We start from the raw sequence: 23,620 nt of genomic DNA on the forward strand, positions 1-23,620 counted from the left end.
TCAAAGGTTCTCTCTGAACGTTGGGACAAGGAAGCCATTTGTTCTTTAATCCTCGTTACAGTAATTTTCATGGGAATCACTTTCTGCCCATCACAGATTTTGGAATACTCAACTCAGTCACTCAAAACTGAATATCCTCATCTAAAAGGAAGTGATTGGACCATAATGGATTTATAAGTATTGTGTAATAACACAGCTTTCTTACGTGTTAATTACAGATTAAGACAATGTAGATTTGAATAGTGAGATGCTACACTGCTGCAATGCTTGCAAGCTGGTTTGTGGCACTGATGTTTTCCTCTATAAAGAAAAAAAAAAGACTGCAGATTCTCAGGAACTGATTTTAATAAGAAAACAATTCCACATGAAAATAGAAAATAAAATCCAATCTTGGTTTTCTGGGATCTGTGATATACATCCATGTAGTGATATAAAAGTAAAAAAGTGAAGACACTTCAGGCAGTTACACAAAGGAGGCATTCTGCCACAGAAATGGGAATTTGGACCCACTAATACATCATAAAGGAAAGCTTTTGATAATGTTGTTCACACAAAGTGTAAAAGTAAAAAAAAAAAAAAAAAAGAAAATACACCTTAAATACTCTTCACATGCCACGTTGTATACTATGTTGTGCGTTTGACTTTTGAATCTCTGCTACCCTCTAGCGTTGGGAATTGAGGTTGCAGGAGCAGCAACCAAAACAGTACAGCTACAGGCTGGAGTACTACATGTGCTCAGGGTGGTTCTGCAGACAGGTGATGAACTCTTTCACCTCCTTCCCTTCATAGCAAATCTGGTAGACGGCAGCAAACAAAGGAAACCTATTGAATAAAAAACAATTTTCCAGCATTAATTGCATTAATTTGCGAATGGTGAAAGAAAACAGAGAGCTGGGATTATGAACACATATTAGGAAAATATTTCTTGGGAATATTTGATATAAATTTACATTTCTGTACCACATTTACCACAGCAGTATATAGAAACACTGCCACCTGCTGACATTGAGTGAAACCAGTAGTTTAAGATGTGCAGACTTGAAATGGCGTCAAAAATTTAGCTTCTATAGATTTTAGAATTTATATGAACAAAACCCCTCAGCTAAATTAACAGTGTTGTTTCTTCTAATTTCAACACACACACTATACTGTCAAATGTTTTGGGTTAAGTGAAATCCCAGGGTTCCATAGGGTTTAATATGATGCTGGCGCACCCTCTGCAGCTATAACGACTTCAACTATTCTAGGAAGGCTTTCCACAAAGTTTAGAAGCGTGTTAATGGGAGCTTTTGACCATTTTTCCAAAAGTCCATTTGTGAGGTAAGAAACGGATGTTGGAAGAGAAGGCCAAAATTGTTCTATTGGGTTGAGGTCAGGCCAGTCAAGTTCTATGCACAACAAACTTGCAATGATTTGGATTACCTTTTGGCAACATATTATTTTTGTGATTAAAAAAGAACTTTTAGAAGCTATTGGTACCACAAATGAAAAGGAATACAGTTGATTGAGGTTATATTTGTTGACATGGTGGAGTAAACCTAAATCGTGGTTTGATACGAGGATGGTGCTGTGCAATAGCAAAAACAAAACAAAACAAACATATATGTGCAGATTCTTTCAGCTTAGTTTGCTCTATAGAGGCCATATGTCCAACAGAAAGTTTTATCTATGTCCAAAACCAACAGGTCTGTTTGGCCTTAGCTTCTCCCAGAGCAAAATAAAATAAATAAGCTATAAAACTGTCTAACCTGATGAGGAGACACTGTTTGACCAGTATGTACCGTATTTTCCGCACTATAAGGCGCACTTAAAAACCTTTAATTTTTTTTAAAAATGACAGTGCGCCTTGTAATCCGGAGCGCCTTATATGTGGATCAATTGGTCAATTGGTTGATCCATACTGGTTGTACACGGCGCTCTGTCAAAATGTTTCAGTACGACTGGTAAACTACAAAGCCGCACCGCTTGCAGCATTACGGCTACCGTAGTCAGGGGCGTTGCCGAAGTAATAGCGGTAAACACCTGTACTGTGCTTACTCCTAGTCCAACACCACTTGTGTGTGTATAACGTTTGAATGTACTGTTGCAGGAATTGCCTGAACTATATGTGATTAGAAGCTCAGTGTGTGGGGTGTATGGAAGATGTTGACATTACTCCTCCGGACAGAGGTGGCGCTGTGTGCTGCCGTAGCTGAGAATCAAGAGTGAAGGAGTGACGTCGGTATTATTGTGTGTGTGGGGTGGGTAGAGACGGCGACCGGAGCAGCGGTGTATGAGTCTGTAAGCCCTGTGTTTTTACGTGCTGCAAAGTCATTAAAAAGAACCCCGAATCTCGTCAACAACTCGGTGTTTTGATGCTGTTTCTTCATGCTCAACTCAGCAACGTATGAGTGAGGGAGTTAACCCCGAGGAAACTAGTAACTTCGGCCCTGGAGAAAGCGTCTCCCCTGTGTCATCAGACTACGGTCAGGGGACAGAAACAGGAAAGGTTAACAGTACTAACGTTTGATTTAGTGCATCAAACTGTTACTATTACGTGTTTACTGAATCAGGGAAAAGTTCCCTTTCACGTTTTAACTAACGTTTGATTTCAACTTCAACTTCATAGACTCCAATGCATTCCTAACGTGCGGTTGGTTCTATTCAATATAATTCTATGTAGAGGAGACCTTACCATGAGAGGGAATGGAGTTATCAGAACGCTGGTTTGTAGTGTATTAATAAAGTTTGACTGACTGACTTATCTGACTGTTTTGTTGACATTCTCTTTAGCACAGCTCCATCTAGTGGATGCATAACGCAACCCCAGTCAAACGTTTGACTGCAGTAGCTTCTATTCTATGCGCCTTATAATCCGGTGCGCCTTATAGTGCGGAAAATACGGCAATCCTTGTTAAGAATCTAGCAACATTTATTATATGTCTGGTAGCATATTAAACGGCATTTTTAACTCTCCTAAGGTGGGGACACACTACAGCACTTTCACAATATTTGCAAATTTTAAAAAGACTTGGAGGTCACACTAGCAAAGTAGTTTCACCACATTTTTGTTTCGCGACATAAACACCGGGAATCACACACCTACCTACTGGACCTGCTGAGGGATCACACATTGCAGGTTTTGTCAAACCAACTAAAGCCAGCTGACCGATTTTAACTCTGGTGAAAACCCTCAAGAGGACAACAGATTAAAAGGCAAAATTAAAAAATAAACATACTAGTAGGTGGCGGTAACGAGATATTGTCAGAACTCAAACTATATTTCTACTCTGGAACTGTTCATGTTTTTTGTTTTTCATGTGAGGCTGTTAGTAGGTTTTGGACTCTCAATGGTGGATTTACTCTAAAAATATGATGTCTACCATAACAGATAAGGCTATAATGTTTGGACTGGGTTGCATGAAGAACTAAAATAGAAGTTTGGATAAACAACTTATCTCTTATTAGAAAATATTTTATCCATAAATTCAAAATCAAATTCAAAAATGCTTTATTAATCCAAATGGGAAATTTAATGTTGTTGTACCTCATATTATACAGGTTTCTTCAAATGTTGATTTTTAAAACTAAACCCAACATAAAACACTAGAAAATTGTTTAAAAAAAAAAATGCTAAAACTTAATTAAATCAAAGAGAATTATTACCATAACGTTAAAAATTTGAAATTTTTTTTTATTTTTTTTTAATAAGGCTCTTCAGTACTAATTTTAGATCTGTATATCTGAGAGCATTAATTACTGAATAAATACACAAACCACTTGCTATAAGCACAATTTTTTTTCTGACCAATGACCAATTGTCTACCTACAAACTGTTGCTAGGTAATTTTATACTGTACTATGGTAGAAGTTGAAATAAAACTAATGTGTCTCAAAACTCTAAAGCTGCTATTCGTTATAGGAACCTACTTTTTGACCATGTCTCGCTTTTGCAGAATCTTGTAGACCTCAGCCGCGGTCTGTGGACCCTGGAGCTTCTGGCCGTTGAGCATTTCTGCTTCCAGCTCAGCGATAGACTGCAGAAATAAACAAAAAGCCATTTTTATTTTGACGTAGAGGATGCAAAAACGGGTAGCTAGCTTATTACAGTTAAACTTAGTGTAGAAGAAGAAAAGTCCTGCAGCTTTTTGTGTTGAACTGCTTAAATTCCTTTAAAAGTTTGGTTTTGGTTGAAAATATGTTGTCCAAAAACCTTGCAATGACTAACTTTTCTGCATTTTTATCTTTCTCAGTTGGATACAAGTTAAGAGAAGCTATTGTGGGTTGCAAAGACAACTTCCTGTCTTTGACGACTCACTTTGGACGTTTTGACAAAGGCCTCCGCGACTTTGCGGTTCCGTCCTCCATAGCAGGTCGTGATCAGGTCCGCCACGCCACAGCTTTCCAAGAAGGTGCTGGAGGTCACCCCGCCTTTGCAGAACAGCTTGGTGAAAGCGACCATTTCCATCAGCCCCAGCCTGATCACCGCCGCCTTGGTGTTGTCGCCGAAACCCAGGCCGTCGCAGAACCCGGCACCTACCGCCACAATGTTCTGGGTAACAATTAATGGAAAACATCCGATTAGGCAGGAATTGCTAGAGGCTTTGGTAACGAAATAAACGGTAATTTATATCTACCTTTAAGGCTCCACACAGCTCCACCGTATCACTCTCAGACACAACCGTGATGCGAAAGTTGGGCGTCTGCAGCAGCTCTTTGAATAACTGACCGTGTGCCTCGATTTTTGCGCCTTTATTGAATTCAAGAGAAATGGGAAACACGACTCAGACTTTAGAAACTGGGACGTTATGCCGTGCCAACCACATCGACACATCAGCACATTTGCTTTTGATTGCATTAAGAAAAAGAGAATAACAAACCGATGGTGGTTTCACAGAATTTCTCATCGGCCACCTCGTTGGCGATGTTAGCCCCCATCAGGACACTGACCTCAATCTCCAGCTTCTCTCGGATGATGTCCGAGATGAGCTTCAGTCCATTTGGACCCTCATCGATGCCCTGGAGAGCAATAAACTATTCAACAGCAGAACCTCTGGCCTGGATTCCCACTGTATTGCCCAACTACATCACACTGCTTCCCATTTTTTACGGGATCTTACTTTGATGAGGGATATTCCGATGGCTCCCTCCGTCACGTGAGGCTTCATCTCATTGCAGAGTTTGCCGATGAACTGGTGAGGGATTACAAAGATGAGAATCTTGGCTCCCTTCACGGCTTCAGTGATGTCGGGAACAGCCACCTGATCACATATTAAGCTTCAGATTAGTTCACTAAACACCCAAAAATGGGAGGCAAATGTCTAAAAAGCCTTCAATTAACCTTTTTCTTGCATGGACCGGTCCGTTCCATAACTTTACTGTTCTGCATTAAAGTAGCTTTGTGTTGGGTTCACTGTGCTTTTGGAATAACTAGTTCCATTTAGGTTTTGATGAGCTACTTGTTGGAAGTTGAATCATTTTATGAAATGAATCATTTCTAATTATTCCATCTACAGACATTGCTTATGACAGCACTCACTGGCAAGCCAGTCTTTTTCATGCTAGCTAATACCAACCAAGAGCAGCAGAAAACAATTATCACCACTCACAATTTATTAACTCTTGGACTTTGGACTTTGGACTACAACTGAACAGAGCTATATTATCCTGGTGGATCAGGATTTGTTAAGGCACCTACACGCTCCAGGTTTCCAGGTTTCAAGACTTTCATGGCAGAATGCATAACCTGTAGCAACAAGAATCGGGTGTGTAATTGAAGGATTAAAAAAAAAAAAAGCAGAAACAACAACACCCTTACCACATTCTTGGGCAGCTTGTGACCAGGCAGATATTTAACATTTTCATGCTCGGTGTTGATGATCTCCGTCAGCTTTCTCCCGTCGATGATCTCCTCGTAAACCCACATGTTCACCATGGGGTTGAAGCGGTTGGACGCCTTGACATTGTGGCCGATGATTTTGGCGATGGAGGATCCCCTGAAGGAACAAATCAGACGTTCAGCAGTGCTGGATGGAGGATTTCATCCAATCACAGAGCATTAAATAAATGGAACCATGTGAACCAGGCAGATTTCAAATGTATCTTAGTTAAAGCTTTGATATTAAAGGCTGATTCATATTATTATAATACGAAAACTGTACATTTAAGTGTCTGCGGTGACAGCGTAGAGATAATAAGATTATATTAACCCAACAGGTTTGAAGCCGCCTAATTCAATATAAATTAACAGCTGATCGCAACAAAATGCAAATATAAACCAATAAAACATGTATTGAAAGTCACCAGTTTCCAGATCCAACGATGCAGACCTTCTGAGCAGGCATGTTGCAACTGGACAAATGCTTTGTTAAACTGAAGTGTCTGTAGTTCTCCACCCGCCTGTATAACTTCCTTATACGCCCTGTTACTGCGAAAAGAGACCCACTCCACCCTGAGCACGCCACGGCTACGCCTCCTGTTTTCTCCCCAGGAAAATGAAATGACCTGTCATGTTATGTGGAGCAGAAACCGGGTAATCTCAGCGGATCTCCACACACTTCCTCATTTCAACCGCACATATAATGTTTAAACGAGACTGACGAGCGGAGTTAATGAAGCCGAATAGTTGCTGTGGGTGCGTTAAAATAAATTATCTGAGGATGTAAAGCGCACTGATGTTTTAGAGGTCGCCGATTGATAAATAACCACTTAATAAATGGGAATCCGCTTATCAGAAACTAAGCAGCGGTCTGAATTGTTAGGGGATTTCCGGTTGGTGTGACTTTCAAAATAATGGTGGAAATGGATAAAAAGTAAAAATCCTAATTTGAAGGAAAAGATTTTTTCTTTTAAAAAAAGTATTGGAATTTTTTTCTTTTAAAAAGCTATGTTCATATGGTTTTGCTACACTGTGAAAATTAGCCATAACTGCGAATTGTGTATTTTTAAAGTATTACATGAAAAATGAAAAAAATGAAACGTTGCACATTATTAGCTGGAATTGTGAAACAGCTTCTTATGAGATTTTAAGCTAGGGCACAAATGTGTCTTCCGAATGGACGACCCTAAACATTCTGCCGTATTAGAAAGAATGTGTCTTAAGGACAACAAAGTCAATGTTATGGGGGGACCACCACAAAGCCCTGAGCACAGTCATACACAACATTTGTGGGCAGAGGTGAAAAGGTGTGTGGGAGCAAAGTTCTGCCAGGACAAAACTCCAGCTAACTATCGTGAGAAGCTTGTGTAAGCAACATTTTTTAGCCAAGTTTTACAGTTTAAAGGCAATACTTTAACAATACTAAGGAAAAGGTATTTAAACTTAAAAATCTAAAAATATTCCAAAAATCTCTCTAAATCTTTATTCTGGAATTTAACAATTAGAAGTAATGTTGGATATCCTAACAGTTCTAAAAGGGGGAAAGCGATCCAAACCATCCTGAAATAACTGAAAATACGTCTTTTATATCTTTGTTGAGGATATTTTAGCCCACTTTTCCATGCAAAATTGTTCTAATTCAGCCACACTGGAAGGTTTTCAAGCAGAAACCGCCTGTTTAAGGACATACCACAGCATCTCAATCAGATTTAAGACCACACTTTGACTAGGCCACTTCAAAACCTTATATCCGTTTTATTTAAGCCAGTCATAGGTGGACTTGCTGTTGTGCTTTGGATCATTGTCCTGCTGCTTAACCCAAGAGGGTCGACCTTAAGGTCACGAACTGGTGGCCAGACATTCTTCTTTAGGATTTTCTGGTTGGATTCTATTCATGGTTATGTTATGGTAAATTGGACCACCCAAACTGCCAAAATCGTCACCTCCTTTTAATCCCTCTTTTTAACTTTTATTTCGTGGTATTTAGCGGGTTATAGTAGATTTTTTTGTGTTATTTTATTTTTTAAACACAATACGGAAAGGCGCTTTCGTAAAAAGTCACGTGACCTTGTTCCTGCCGAGGCAGTAAATATCAGAAGCTAGCACTGACACTGCTAACCCAGCTACAGGTTTTTACCCAGTTCACCCCACCATGTATTCCGGGCCGTAGTGTTCTTTGGGTCCGCGGGAGGTCCGGTTTCCTCTGAAGGATGAGAGAACTTTCCCTGCCGTAGGGGAATAAAATAAATACGGAGGCACGACCGGGTTGGTCAAATCTCAGCTTAGCATCAGAAGTTTTAGCCGCCGCAGCAGCAGCAGCAGCAGCAGCAGGGCTGACGGAGGTAACGTCTCTGCCTTGTGACTATGCAAGGGGACACTGCGGCGGTTCGGGTCGCGGAAAACGAGGGCAAGCTGGATGGGTTTCCCCCGAACAGGACCCCGAATTCGGGGAGGAAAAGCTGGCAGTACAGGTGGGTGTTTTTGCTTTTTGTTTACCTGCCAAACTGACTCACCTGTAAAATGTGTGTACAGGTTGACACGGGCGGACTTTGCCCTGTGCGCTGACTTTAAGGAGTTCCTGCTGATAAATCTGTATGTGTAACTTTGTTTATGGGCCAGCCCAAGCATTTCTGTTTTTTCTCCTTCTATCAAGTGATCACATGGAGAACATTGACGGCTACTTGATGAAATATACAAACCTGGTGACAGGCTGGCAGTACAGGTGAGTCCTGAGCCAACAGAACCACTTTAAATCAGGTAATCTGGTCTTTAAATGATCTGTTATTTTTTGGCCGGGGGTTGTTCCTCCAGGTTCTTCGTCCTGAACAACGACGCAGGCCTGCTGGAGTATTTCGTTAATGAGCAGTCTCGTCCACAAAAGCCCAGGGGTATGCTCCCCCTGGCCGGGGCCGTCATCTCTCCCAGCGATGAGGATTCTCATACCTTTACTGTCAACGCCATCAGCGGAGAGCAGTACAAGCTCAGAGGTGAGTGCTTCGTTTTGACTCGCATCATCATCCATCTTAATGGTATTGATCTGGATGGTTTCCATTATCTGCAGCCGGTGAGGCGCAGGAATCGATGGGGGGGGGGAGAAAAGATCGTCCTGGACTGGCTCTAATTTGCTTTTCCCCCTTTCTTTCTTAGCCAGCGATGCCAAAGAGAGGCAGCACTGGGTCAGTAGACTGCAGATCTGCACACAGCACCACACAGAGGCCATGGGGAAGGTAAGGGAGAGAGCTTCAACGGTTCTCTTGTCGTATTCCATGGAAGAAATCAAGCTTCGTTTGTATATGAGCAATGATCACTGGTATTGATTGGGGGTATTGATCTGCTCAGCATAGCCTGCTTTAATGATTCTAGAGACATACCCCATGAACCTTTCCACATTAAAACCCCAAATGTGTTATTTATGGAATCTTTTGGGTTAGACCAACACAAAGTAGAACAGTAGTTGGACGCTAGAGAAGACCTGTGACTAGGGTGGAGTTTCACTTTCCATCTGGAAAACAACCCTAAACCGACGGCTAGATCTACAATGGAGTGGTTTGGATTCATGCATTTTTATGTGTTTAGAGGGGCCTAGTCAAAGTCCAGACATAAAAACAGATGTTTGTTTAAAAAAACATTAATACCATGTATCCTTTTCCCTCCACTCCACAATTATGCTCTTGTTTTGAAGGCCCCACATGAGAACTACCTCATTATTTTAAAGATGTCTTGTGTTTTTCCTTTCTTTCCACAGAGTAATCCCCCTCCTAATTCCCACAGCTACTCCGTGGCGTCTCAAAGCAGCGCCAGCTCGCCAATGTCGCTACGGCGGCCCAGCCAAAACGCCACCGCCTTGTTCGGCTGGGCGCAGAGCCACAAGGGCTCGTCCATCTACTCCAGCAAGAAGTCCTTGATGCCGGACCACCTGTTGGACGCCAGAGAGGTACAACAAGCTGAAACTGCTGTTGCTTTTAGGAGTTAGGACTGATGGGTGAGTTTACTTTGGTACCGGAACGAAGCAGAGGTCTTCCACAACACTGGAGATGCTGCAAAATCCCACAGAGCTGCACCGCACAGGCCTACAGGACAATGGGGCTGACACCATCTGGACCTGCAGCCTTGTTCCAATTCGGTCTCCAGCTGCCTCTTTAACTGGGATGTGACAGGGGGCTGTGGGTTAGAGAAAGGTTGGAGTTCTTCTTGGATGTTCCTGGACTGAACAAATAAGTCAAGTTAAAGAGTGTCTTAAGTTCATTAGCTCTGTCCAGACTTCTATTAATCTCATCACCCTTCTGAACAAACAGTTCTGTAAAAACTAGCTGTGTTCTCATTGAACCCCTGAACATTCGCTTGTGTTCCGTATATTTGACCAATTCATAAATGTGAGTTAAAAACACAGAGGAAAGTCTCAGTACTGCTGGGATGACTGAGTCAAGAGCACGCAATGCAGAAGTTAGTTTGTCAACAGGGGATTTTATCCAGTTAAATCACGATTTGCAAGAAAATAGCAGAACAAACAAAACCAGTTGCCAAGTTTTTGCCCTGTTTTGTACTTTGCGTTTGGCTGATAACTGGTGGCTGACGTGTCTGCACAGTAATCTGACCTGATTATCACGAGAAAGCATGAAAAACGGATCCAAATTGCAGATTTTCCAGTTCCGTCAGCAGTGGGCTGTGAGTCAGATGGTTGTCAAGCTATTACTGGGTAAACAAAATGAGCCATAAATATAATCACGCCTCGTCGCATTAATAAGCTGTCATTCCTGGCAGGTTTGGGGACAAAAACTTTCACTCTGACTGTAATGAAGAACAAATACAGGGCTTGTTTACAAGTGGAAGATGATCTTAGAGTTAGTTTGTTTGTCATCCATACCTCCAAGAATAGAGAAACTGTGTGGTGAGAGACAGACTCATCCTTCTCACTCATTTTTTAGGGATTATTGATGCAACTGATGACTGGTTTGACTGGATCCAACAAAGCCTAAAGCCGATATTTTTCAGAAGGTTTTTCAGTTTTCTGCCAAGAGTTTGAATAAGGTGTTCATTGTGTTAAAATTGAACCAAATAAGAGCTGTTAAACTGATTGTTCCAGTTTTCACGTTTTTGTTTTTTTTTGTGTGTGTGTGGAAGCTTTAAGATATGATATTTGAAGAAACCACCCTAGAATCTTAAGGGCTCCTTGGAAAAATTCTACCACTGCTAACAGGTCCCTAGCCCCCAAAGGTTTGCGAACCCCTGACTTAATCAGTTGAGTTGTAATGTATTATGTGTCCACCAGGGGACCTCGTTGTATAAATATCAGCTTTGAAAATTAAGGTAAAATCTGGTAATAATGAATAAAATCCCAAACAAATGTAGCAATCAGAGGCTGAAAGCTGGTAAAAAGGATAAAGTAGTCCTTTAATATAAATTCTTCTTCTGCTCCCCCTCCAGATGATGAGCCAGGCCCAGGGCCAGCACAGGGACCTGATCCAGGGCATCGAGGGGCTGCCGGCAGTCCCCGGCCTCTCCCCTTTGGACCAGGACCTCCTGATGCTCAAGGCCACGTCCATGGCCACCATGAGCTGCCTGAACGAGTGCCTGCACATCCTGCACCTGCAGCAGGTCGCCCGCCAGAGGGCCTCCCTGGGAGGTGAGTGTCTAAAAAAATCATAGCCTCTAACATGCCGCCCTTCATCTAGAACCAGAGCGTCCTGCTTGTGTGGAATTATTCTGCATTATTGATGAGGAAACCGTACCTTTTCTTACCATCTGTCTGGAAAGGCAATTAGATCTGTAAATATTCACCCGAAACACTTTGAGGAGTGAGCGGCGCTCGGATTCAGCTGCGTTCCAACCAACAAACTGTAAACTAAAGTTTAGATTCGCAGATATCGTTTTTTTGATTTGGTTAGAATGTGTAAATGTGCCCCAGTTTTTCACAGCAACTCTCAGTTACTTCATGCATGTTTCATCAGGGCAGGGCCAATCAGGTGGCAGAGTAGCAGGTGAATCTGCATGTGCACTAAGACAATTAACCAATCAGAGGAAGGGGATGCTTCCTGTGGGCGTAGTCAGGGTATCTTGATACCTGCCTCCACAGGCGGTGTTGGGTTACTCTCTTTAGGTCCAGAACAGTTGTCTAGGGAGCCGCCATCTGTCTGTGCAGCAGCAGGTGGATGTTTGCAGAGCTGCTTGCTGTATCTGCAGCTGGGGGTGGGTCTCGGGAGGGGAGGGGGGGTTAGCACAATGACCACGTCTGAATCCGCATCCTCCGCAGGACCTACCATCGAGTGGTTAGAGCCCAAAGTGCCCGACATCCTGAAGAACGGCAGCAGCTCGCTGAGCGACTTCACCACGGGGGAGGCCCCGTTGGAGGGCGGCCACCTGGAGCTCAGCCCCCCCGACTCCGGCAGCTTCTCTGGGGTAAGAAAACGAACCCACTGTGTCCGTTATCGTTGGAGTCAGACTTTCTGCCGGGACTTAACTCTTGGGGGTCTCTGTGCCAAAGAGAAAAATTATTTATCTACATTTTTGTTACGTATTTATTTAAGTTCAATTCTCACCATACATGGAAACATTCAACTATTCTTTTTTTTTTTTTTTAAGATTTCTATAAACTCTTTCGCAAGGGCCATCTTTAATTTCAGCCATCCTGCATGTTCATGAATTTTCAGAATTTTTTCAAGTCTGTTTACTTTTAGAAAAAACACAAAACGTTGATTGTTTTCCAATCCCAGGTGTGCGTAGGCGAACTGTAACAGAAGGGGTCATTTTTTTTCATCCGTATATATCAGTTCCTGAAATCACATCTTCACCAAGCAGAAAGTAATAAAACCTGACATTTTAACAGGATTTCAACCTGAGGGAAGAAAAAAAAATCAATCACTGTAAAGGGAAGGAAATTTGAGTTTTAGTTGAAAAGTCTGAAAGAAAAACGTATTTTATTTATTTATTTATTTTTCCTTCCATTAAAAGTTGTGTTTTCCAGTACATTTAACATGTCCATGCCTTCCAACCTAAACAGAGCAATCAGTCTTCCTCTGGCCTTACTTATGCCTTTGACTCCTGTTTAGAGTGACATGTTAATAAGCGACCGTCATAAGTTGATTTCATTCCCTGGCGTTAGAATCCTGTCACAGTTTTAGCCCGTGTTTGATTGCTTTGGTGAAATGCCTTTCATTTACTGTGAATCTACCAATTTTGCATATATTTAAAGAAGTTATATACACTCATGCATGTATGCCTAAAACATTCAGTTTTATTTATATAGCAATTCACAACGCATGTCGTCTCAAGGCACTTTACAAAGTCAATTCAATCGAATCATACAGATTTCAAGTCGGGTACATACATTCCAATTAAATTAAACTTTAAAAAAATGAAGAACTTTATAAACTTGAATTGTTAAAACTGTACGTTTTCCAAAATGTTGAACCCTATTTTTATATATATATATATATATATAGTTGCTGCCATTTTGGCAATCCCAGGCTTAAATAATCCCTACTAAATCTTACACTTGGCATACATATATTTTGTTTTAAATAAATAATAGAAATTGGCTTTCATAGGTTTAAAAGCAAAAAAAAAAAAAAAAACTAAATAAATATTTATTATGTGTCAACTGATGTTATTAATGGCATTAATTAATATCATTAAAAAACTGATATGTAAAATTGATATTCGTAGCACAAAATCAATGGACCACCATTTTTCCATACTACATCTCAAATGACATCTCTTTTCATCTAAAATCTTGCTTTTTTCCATCAGGTTTATTATTGTATGTTTAGGCAGTTCCTTTCAACTATGGAAAAGTTGCAAAAACCTTGATGTATTTTGGCTCTTTCCACCACTTCTTCTGTCAGGAGCAGGAGGAGATCGATCCAGAGGATGAGGTTGAGGACTCCTTCACGGATCAGGAGGAGGACCTGGGAGCTGTGGAGGAGGAGCGCAGCGTCATCCTGCACCTGCTGTCCCAGCTGAAACTCGGCATGGACCTCACACGAGTACGTTGAGCTCCACAGATCCAAAAAAACAGAGTTTTCTACTTATTTATGGTGTTTTAATCTGAAATCAATTCTGTGTCGGGAATATAAAGTTCTTTAGGAGTACTCTGTTATACCTGGATTAACTCCTCCACAACCACAAATCAAAATGTATTGCTTTTTGTTATTTTTAATTTTGTAGCTTTATGATCAGAAAAAAATGAATGACTGAAACCTTGATGAGCTTAATTGTTTTTCTCTGTAGGTTTTGTAATTAAAACCTAAAAGTGGCTTAAGATGTCTATTTTAAGATTCTCCCTATTTATGGTTCATGTCCCTAACCTTCTTATTTTATTTCTCTTTTTTTCTCATAAAAGTGCAGAAAAGGTACATGCTTTTAGCTGATGCATTTACAGACAGAAAATAGTTGGAGTTCTTAGTTTTGATGCATAAAATCAGATTTTTCTGTTCATAATATGGATTGCAACTAAATGTGGCTGTAAATGGCACCACTGACTCAAGTGGAAGGTGGTGTTTTTACTCCTGCAGCTTACCACGGTGTTTAATATTTCAAACCCAGATCCTGCAGCTTTTTAGTGTCGGTTCAGGAGTCGCCGCAGTTGTTAACGTCACGGTTCGTCTTTGCTGAGCAAACCCTGCTTCACCACAAACACGGGAATAAAACTGGAGTTAACATTTCTCCGTCACCGGCTCCCCCTGGTAAACTTAAAAGGAGGTGAAGGACGCCAGTAAGTGTAGCGTAGCAGAAGATTTAGATCAAATATTCATTTATTTCAAGGCTTTCTGTTCAGCTTTACCAGCGGTTCTGATATTTGGGGGGGAAACCCATTTAATGAAAGAATCTCTCATGGAAAAAATATCAAATATTAATTATAATATGATAATTGTTTTTGAGAAAACACCTTATACACACTTCTAAGCACAGCAGAGGATCTGTGATTCTGTGAGCCTTGTTCTGTTCCAAATGCCTCAGAAGCCTTTTTAAAGTCCATGGCACCGTGAAGGACATTTAGAACAAAGAATCTGATGCTCTATGTCAGAAAACTGAAACTTTTTAATGGGTCCTCCAGCATGATAATGGTCCAAAAGGTGGCCAAATGTTTCACCAAACCCAAAATGATCTATTCCCATCGCTGTCTTAGTCCCCTAGACGTAAATCCTATAGAAAACCTGTGTGGTGAGCTGAAAAGAGGATCCAAGGCTCTGGAGGATCTAGAGAGATTCCTTAAAGAGGAATAGACTAACTTTCTAACCGGTAACATGGAGTATAAACAGCCATCGGTGGTTTCTTTGCCTTTTTGAGCTTTATGACCACAAGACGTTAGTGTTGTACAAGACGGAACTTGATGCTCTTCTTCAGTGCTGGACGTTATGCTGGGAACACTTCGACTTGGAGCTGCTCAGTGTAAAACATTAGTTGTATCTTTCAAATGTCCTTCCAGGTGGTTCTCCCCACCTTCATCCTGGAGAAGCGCTCTTTGCTGGAAATGTATGCAGACTTCATGTCCCATCCAGAGCTTTTCGTCACCATTGCAGACGGCAACAGCCCCGAAGACCGCATGGTCCGGTTCGTGGAGTATTACCTCACGTCCTTCCACGAGGGCCGCAAGGGCGCCATCGCCAAGAAGCCCTACAACCCCATCATCGGCGAGACCTTCCACTGCTCCTGGAGGGTTCCCAGGAGGCCCGAGACCTCCGCGGAGAGCCCGCAGGATAGTCCGGAACCCTCCGCCGACACCCAGGAGCCCTATCAAGTGCGCTTCATGGCGGAGCAGGTGTCCCATCATCCACCAGTGTCGGGCTTCTACGCCGAGTGCCAGGAGAAGCAGATGTGTGTGAACACGCATGTGTGGACCAAGAGCAAATTCATGGGGATGTCTATTGGCGTGTCCATGATTGGAGAAGGTCAGTGAACGCACCGTCTGGTCATTCTACTCTTCAGCTCAGCTTTGTTCTTTGATTCCTGTCTGAGAAGAGGTAAAATATCCTTAATTGGCCAAGAAATCAAGTCTTTTTTATCCGTATTCAGTTGGGAACAATATCTGGATATGATCTCCTGAAAATCTGGAGAACCAGTGGTTTTCCTTCCTAATTTAAGTTCTAAATCAGTTTGAATTGATTTCCTAAAGGCATCGAATGCTAGAAACTGATTGTTTTTATGTACTTAATGCAGATTGGAAAGAACAGATACCACCCAATATATATTTAACGACTGCTTTAAGTAATTAATGAGGCTTTATCAGAGACTGTAGCAGTCTGTGAGGATTGAATTTACAGCGCCTCATTTCAAAGGAGGACCGGAACCGCCTTTCTAGGATTTATCTGGCTCTGATTCCTTACGTTTCTTTCTAGGCTGTTTGCATTTACTGGAGCACGATGAAGAGTACACGTTCACGCTGCCATGCGCCTACGCCCGCTCCATCCTCACTGTTCCTTGGGTGGAGCTAGGCGGAAAGGTCAACATTGGCTGCAACAAATCCGGCTACTCCGCCGTAATCACCTTCCAGACGAAGCCCTTCTACGGCGGCAAATTACACAAGTACGTACCCCCTGTGGCGCCATGGAAACAAGTTTTGGATGGATTTGATGCAACCTTCTTCCTAAGCATATGCTTGAATTAGCTGGCTAAAAATATTTAACTTGTTTTTTGTCAATTAAAGGAGTCACATTTTAATGACATTTATTAAGTTCAGTCTTTTTGAAAATAAGAGCATTTTGCTGGTGCACATCTTCAGGTTTCCTTTACTTCCCCTAAACATTTGCCAAAAAAACCAACATTCTCCTTAAAAGGACCTATTAACATCATAAATGTGTAATAAATAGTTAATAACTCACTAAGATTTAAACATGATGTTCAAACGTACTCTTTCCATAAAGTTAACGTTCTTATGGGTTTATTTTGTGTTATTCAGGGTAACAGCGGAGGTCAAGCACAACCCCACCAACGCGGTGGTATGCAGAGTACAGGGTGAGTGGAACGGCGTGCTGGAGTTCAGCTACACCAGCGGAGAGACGAAGGTGGTCGACGTCACCAAGCTGCCCGTCACAAGGAAGCGAGTCCGGCCAATAGAGAAGCAAGCGCCGACCGAGTCCAGGTGGGACCATTTGGTTTTGATTTGCTTGGAAACTCCGACTGGAAGTAATTTGCCTGCTACAACATGGTGAGACTCCGATGCTTTTGCAGACGCCTGTGGCAGCACGTGACGGAGGCCTTACGGCAGAAAGATATCGAAAAAGCTACTGAGCACAAGAGAGTCCTGGAGGAGAGGCAACGAACTGAGGAGAGGCACCGAGCAGAGACTGAAACACCATGGAGGACCAGATACTTTGATCGGGAGGTGGGGATCTCATCATGTCTGACACCTTCACTGATATTAGGCTGCAAAAACTAAGCTTCTGCTGCTTGTTTGTTTTCTCCAGGGCGAAGGCTGGGCTTACCGCAAACCTCTCTGGAAAAACTCTGCATCGAAGTCCTATGTCTCATGTCTTTAAAAAGTGTTGTAGATTCTGGAATGTGAGTGTGAGCGGGATGTGAAAGGAAGGCCTGCCCTGAAAGCCTCATGGGGAGCGACGGCCTATCAGGTGACGCTCACAGAGCCTCAGAGTTTGAGGCCACATACCACTGATCTGTTGGTTTTTTTTTATAATTAAACGTCAATGAATACATATTCTTGTACAGGTACTTACAGCCTTAAGACAGTTTGGATGAATGATGCTCCCAGGTTGGGGATCTGCTTGGTTTCCTTCTTTTTTTTTTCACGTTACGCTTCAGCTTCAAAAAAAAAAAAGGGGGACGTTTGTTCCTGAAGTGACAGAGAAATAACCACAGTGCTGCCTCGTGTAGAACACACCCTGACATTGCTTTGGAGGAAGTTCTCTTTTCATGTTCCTCTACAGTCACGATGTATTTCATCACGGTGATCTATGTGGTACAAATTACGGACATTGCTGTTGGATGATCAGGCAAAGTGCAACACAGGTGGTCTAGGGAGTTTTTAACATAAATTTGATGGAAAAACAAATTCAGATGTTTAAAATTGAGCTTCAAATCTTGGGAATCCCACAATAATGGCTGCAGATTAAAGCAGCTGTAGTTTTGTTCTAAAGGGTTACAAAAAAAAAGTCTTGAGGTTAGACTATGTCGACCAAGTAATTAAATAAATTAACCGGGAATTCATTTTATAAGCTATATTCATGAATATATTTTAGCAAGAAAGACACATTTTGGCCTATAATATCTTTATTCTGTTATTTTTCTCCCACACATATGAATTAATTTGTGCTTTGTCTTCAAGTGTTAAGCTTTAATCTCTGACATATTTCCCCCAATAAAATGTATGATTTCTTTCCCCCCTGATAGGCTGTGCTTTAATTAGATTTTAATAAGTTTAGCCTGATTAAAAAAAAAAAAGAATTACATAATTTTGCTTCAAAGTGTCCTATTTGTATTCTGTCACAACAAATCCTTCAATATATTCAAATAAGGTTCAATTTATTTTCTCTCAGTAGATGTAAAACTCTTCAAATTCCAATTAGTAAGTGTTTATTAACATTATGAACATGTAATAAATGATTAATAAGCCACCGGCCACAGAACCCTAAGCATATTTCCAAGCTAGAAAATCCAGTTTTTTTGTTTTTAATAATTTATTGCATGTTTATTCAGTGATTAACATTTTTATATGTACTAAATAGTTAATTTTAAACTAATGATGTAATTGGCCTAAAAACACTGTTTAATAGTGTAATAAATAACAGCTTACTAATAACATAGCCCTAAGCATGTTGTTTGCACGCAGAAAATACTTTCCTACTATAATTTGTTTTAAGTTTATAACTCATTTATTACATGTTACTTTGCTCACTTTGAAGACTTAATTGCTGGGAAGACATATGTCCTTTGGAGCTGACCCTACATTCGGTTGTCACTTTGTTTTCTGTTAGCAAACACTTAAATGCTCTTAATAAACATTTGTTTGTAGTATAAATATGTAATAAATGGTCATTAACTAACTAATAACATTGCTTTAAGGATATTGCTTACTTACGGACTTGCTTTTAAATACAAGTTTGTTGTTTATAAATCATTTATTACATGTTTGACTCATGAATGCTTGATAACACATTGTCCTTTTTAAATCTGACACTACATGTGATTGCTGGGTTTAATTAATTTAGCTGCTAATAAAATGTTTGTACATAATGGATGTTTTGATGAAAGTACAAATCTAACCCACTGCTGGAATGGCATGCAGTAGAGTAGGTGTCAGATAACCAAATCTGATGACATAAACTGTTTAGTCACATGTATATGCATCTAAGAATTGCTCCCAAGCTGTTATTTTAGGTTTGTCCCGCATGGTGATAAAGTCTGTCTGCTCTCATCAGTTGCACCACGTCTTCCTCCTGTAAATGGAAATGCTTTTAACAAATTCTTTTTGTCTTGCAAATTCATCTTTTCTTCCAACTCGTTCCTTCTCCCCTCCCCTGTGCTTTAATTGCCTTTTATTTTTAAAGCTGCTTTTTGTAAAGAAAGTCGCTTGCTCCACAAGTGGTTCTTTGAAAATTTTCTTATACTGTGATCCATTTTGTTTTACCCCAGCTGAAACCTTTTCTCACAGCGGGCCCTTAAAAACCGGTTAAATCCACTCGGCCATCGATAAGCTACTCCCACTGCAGTCCTGGTGCCTTATGCGACTTTTTCCTGTGCGTCTCTTTCCTGGGAAGGAGCACAGTATTTCCCAACAGTTATTTACCTGAATGATGCACTGATGTATGCTGTTTTTGATGTGTATTATTTTCTATTTTTCTTTGAAAAGAGTCAGTGCTTGTGGTCGAAATGAGTCGGCGGAACACGTTTTATTCCAAGTTCTGACATACTGTTGTCTGTCTGATTTGTGAAATGCACTGATCTTGGTGGAGACCTGATAATGTACAGGAAGGGGCGTGTGGTAATAATCAAATAAAAATGTGTAAACTGTGTTAACAGGCTTTATTTTTTAGATTTAGCTGCAGTCTTTGCACTTGTACACAGTACGTTTCAGAAGGATTTAGAACCCAAACTTCAGAGTATTTTACTAGGTTTTTATGTAATGCAACAAAAAAAAGTTTGAAATTGTCAAATGGAAGGAAAATGATAAATGGTTTACTAAACTGCTTACAAAAAACAATCTGAAAATTGTGGCCTGCATTTGTATGTACCCCCTTTACTCTGATATCCCTAGATAAAATACATTGCTTTGGTTAAATGAGACCAAGTTTAAACTCTTTGGCCCACATCCAAAATGCAGTTGGGACGAAAAACGAAGGCAAGTAAGATGTTAAATTTTTGAGGTTCAAAGTCATACATTGGCCTTGTTATTGCCAGACCAGTAGAATCAATAAATCAGTTTAAAGAACCTGTCTGACAACTTGAAGTGGGCTAAAAGTTCTCAAAAAGAAACATCTTGCCCTGATCCAAAGAAATTCCAGACTGGATTAAATAAAGTCATCGACATCTGTTAGTCTGTAAAGGGTTAAAAATCAATTTTTAAGGCTTTGGGACTCTGGCAACCAGAGTTGGAGACATTTTCCGCATATGGAGCATGTCTTCAACAGAGCACTGAACTCATTCAGGAGGCCACTAAAAAACCCAGAGCAACATCTAAAGCACTGCAGGTCTTACTTGCCTCAATTAAGGTCAGTGATATGGGAAAGGGAGTGGGCCAAAATGGCATCAATGGGAGAGATCTGAGGCCAAAACCACTGCTGATCAAAAATAACACAAAGGCTCATCTCACAGATGTCTGGGGAAATATTTAGTAGACTGCTGAATAAAAAGTGTAGCTCTTTGGAAGGTGCGCATCCTGTTACATGTGTGGTAAAACCGACGGCATTTCAGAAAAAGAACCTTCAGTCAAACATAGTGGTGGTATTGTGATCATATGGGGCAACGTTGTTGCTTGATGACCCACACAACTCGCACCAATTGATGGATACACAAACGAAACCAAGTCCATTTTTGAATGACTCGACAAAAGGTTGAAGGTTGAACATGGTTTTGGAGCAGCCTAGTCAAAGTCAGGACTTAAATCTGATTTAGATGCTGGGCATCACCCTAAACAGTCTATTCATCCTCGAAATCTTGTCCAGGTGTGTATTTGGTGATACAAATCTGAATGACAATCAAGATAAGTTTAAGTTTAAAATCTAAAAATTAATGTGAGAAGCTTGTGGAAGGATGCCCAAAGGACGTGCATGCAAACTTCTTTCCACTTGGGGAAAAAGACACATTTTTAATTAAAGATAAATGATTCATTTGACATTGATACTCATGATTAATTTCTGTGAACCAGAACTATGTGTGCATTAATATTGTGCTTGTGCACATGTTCATCAAGAGTTACTGTTTGTCTTTCCCGACCTGCCGTTGAGCCTTTGCATCTGGATTTCGGCTGTAGTTTCCATCCTCTACACGGTTCTTGGAGGTCTTTATTCAGTTGCTTTTACCGATGTCATCCAGTTATCACTGGTGTTGTGCAGCTTGGTCAGTTCAGCACATTAATAGGGCAGCAGAGGTAAACAAAATAGAATGCATTAATATTACCATAATGTGCATAAGTATAGCCTTCACTTAATTTAGGCTTTTGCTGCTTTGATTTTTACAGATTTTAGTGACTCTGGGCTCCATTCATTCTGGCGAGTGATGTTTACTCTGATCTCAGCCTGACGGCGTTTAACCACGCATCCTGGGGCCCTGGTTTGGATGACTTGACCCTGACAACCTGTGGAGATGGACTGATTGTATACCAATTCTAGGAAGAACCTGGCTTATGTGCATTTGGGACCCATATGGACATGCTTAGGCTGGAAGGGCAGTAAACTGGCTTGGGCTTTAAGTAGGCTTTTAGCATGTGGCCCAATTGGGTTGACTAAATACAACCGTGTAACCATGTTGGTCTTAGCTGGGTCTAACTCTGCATATAATATTTTTACATTTAAGTTATTTGTGTAAAGGGATTATATTATTCTTCAACTAAGGGAAAATGTTATTACCACCGGGTTAATTTAGCGTTGATCTGCCATCAGTGATTCCTTAGAAACATGTTACAATTTAATCTAGAGCCACATTAATCCCAGATAGCATTATGTCGCAAAGCTTCCAGGCAAGAATGCCCACTCGCTACATTTTGCAGCAAATATAAGGCAAAATGAAAAATATTATGCATTCAAGATACATTCCAAAAAACTCAGACTTTACGCATATAATTTATTTTCATAGGATCCCCTGCAAGAAACTTTTCAGATTAAAAGAACTCCCTAGACTTAAATTATACAATGTGGAAAAGAACTATACTCATACTCATCGTCTTCCCATTATTCAGGTCACGGGGGCAGCAGTCTCAGCAGAGACGCCCAGACTTCCCTCTCCCAAGACACCTCCAGCTCCTCTGGTGGAAGCCCGAGGCATTCCCAGGCCAGCCGAGAGACATAGTCCCTCCAGCATCCTGGAGGGATGTCCTGGGCCGTTCCCTGGGCCTCCTCCTGGTGGGCCTCCTCCAGAAGGCATCTGAAACAGATACCCAAGCCACCTCAACTGACTTCTCTTGATGGGGAGGAGCAGTGGCTCTACTCCGAGCTTGTTCCGGATGGCCGAGCTCCTCACTCTAAGGGAGTGCCTGGCCACCCTGTGGAGAAAGCTCATTTCAGCCACTTATATCCTGGATCTCGTTCTTTTGGTCAAGACTCAAAGTTCATGCCCATAGGTGAGAGTATGAACGTAGACCAACCCTAATGGACCGGCACAACGTCCTCATTACTACGGCGGACGCACCGATCTGTTGATCTCCCGCTCCATTCTCCCCTGACTCATGAACAAGACTCCAAGATACTTGAGCAAGAACCATGGCCTTGGAGGAGCTGATCCTCAACCCCACCACCGCAAAAATAACTATACTTACTTGTAATTTTTGTTTTACAAACAGGTTTGGTGAAGAGTCAGACTGTTTACATGGATCAGGCAAATCTTTATGACAACTTGCCTAATTTTGTATAGGTCTGCCTTTTGCTGTTAAAACTGACCTGATTTATTGAGGCATGAACTCCACTAGACTCTGAAAGGTACGCAGTGGTATCTCTCACCAAGATATTAGCAGCAGATCCTTTAAGTCCTGGGAGTTGTGAGGTGTGGCCTCCATGGAGCAGACTTGTTTGGCCAGTACATCCCACAGATGTTCAACTGGTTTGGGTTCTGTAGAATTTGGGGGCTAAGCCATCAGCTCTAGCTCATCGTCTTGCTCCTTAAAACCTTTTCCTAAATATTGGTGCTGACCACTGTTAGCAATACAAGCAAATAATGTGTTTCACTCAGTTCTATGCATATTTAAACACTAAAAGGTACACGTTTACAACTCAAGAGTTTGACCGTACAATGTGTGCTACTGGTTTAACAAGATACACAATAGCTTACACCTGCAACTGCCAATATGTATATGTATCACAGCCATTCTGGGAATTGAAATCAGGCCTGCTTGGTGACCTCTGACTTTCTCATTCAGGATTTCAACTTCAGGGGGTATTATTTTTGCAATTCGCTGACAAACAGATATGCACCGTTTATGGATTCATATAAAACCTCAACAGGTTGAAGCAAATTTCATATTTCTTCAACATTTGAAATGGAAAAAAATGCTGTAATAATTAAACAAATTTTTGTTTTGGTCTTGATCCCACTCTTCATTCACTGAAGGCCTATTTGGAAGGAAGGAATTCCATATCCAGTCCTCACACACCGGCTGTTTTA

General features: G+C 41.1%; 2 protein-coding genes across 2 annotated transcripts; one reads left to right on the forward strand and one right to left on the reverse strand.

Annotated features, from left to right (window-relative positions):
* Positions 1–327: 327 nt before the first annotated feature.
* LOC124861273 (glycerol-3-phosphate dehydrogenase 1-like protein) lies at positions 328–6,691 on the reverse strand. Its single transcript, XM_047354846.1, has 8 exons — positions 6,283–6,691; positions 5,798–5,975; positions 5,100–5,240; positions 4,860–4,998; positions 4,617–4,729; positions 4,298–4,531; positions 3,910–4,016; positions 328–822 (listed from the first exon to the last, which is right to left on the reverse strand). The coding sequence occupies exons 1-8, from the start codon at positions 6,321–6,323 to the stop codon at positions 726–728; spliced, it is 1,050 nt and encodes a 349-aa protein (XP_047210802.1). The 5' UTR covers positions 6,324–6,691; the 3' UTR covers positions 328–725.
* Positions 6,692–7,899: 1,208 nt separating this feature from the next.
* LOC124861757 (oxysterol-binding protein-related protein 11-like) lies at positions 7,900–19,821 on the forward strand. Its single transcript, XM_047355693.1, has 13 exons — positions 7,900–8,328; positions 8,511–8,579; positions 8,669–8,844; positions 9,005–9,084; positions 9,603–9,791; positions 11,282–11,480; positions 12,108–12,253; positions 13,699–13,839; positions 15,282–15,744; positions 16,192–16,378; positions 16,752–16,934; positions 17,024–17,177; positions 17,260–19,821. Exons 1-13 carry the CDS (start codon positions 8,222–8,224, stop codon positions 17,329–17,331), a joined length of 2,166 nt encoding a protein of 721 aa, XP_047211649.1. The 5' UTR covers positions 7,900–8,221; the 3' UTR covers positions 17,332–19,821.
* The last annotated feature ends 3,799 nt before the right edge of the window (positions 19,822–23,620 follow it).

Source organism: Girardinichthys multiradiatus, chromosome 24, assembly GCF_021462225.1.
Source record: "Girardinichthys multiradiatus isolate DD_20200921_A chromosome 24, DD_fGirMul_XY1, whole genome shotgun sequence".
NCBI lineage: Eukaryota > Metazoa > Chordata > Actinopteri > Cyprinodontiformes > Goodeidae > Girardinichthys > Girardinichthys multiradiatus.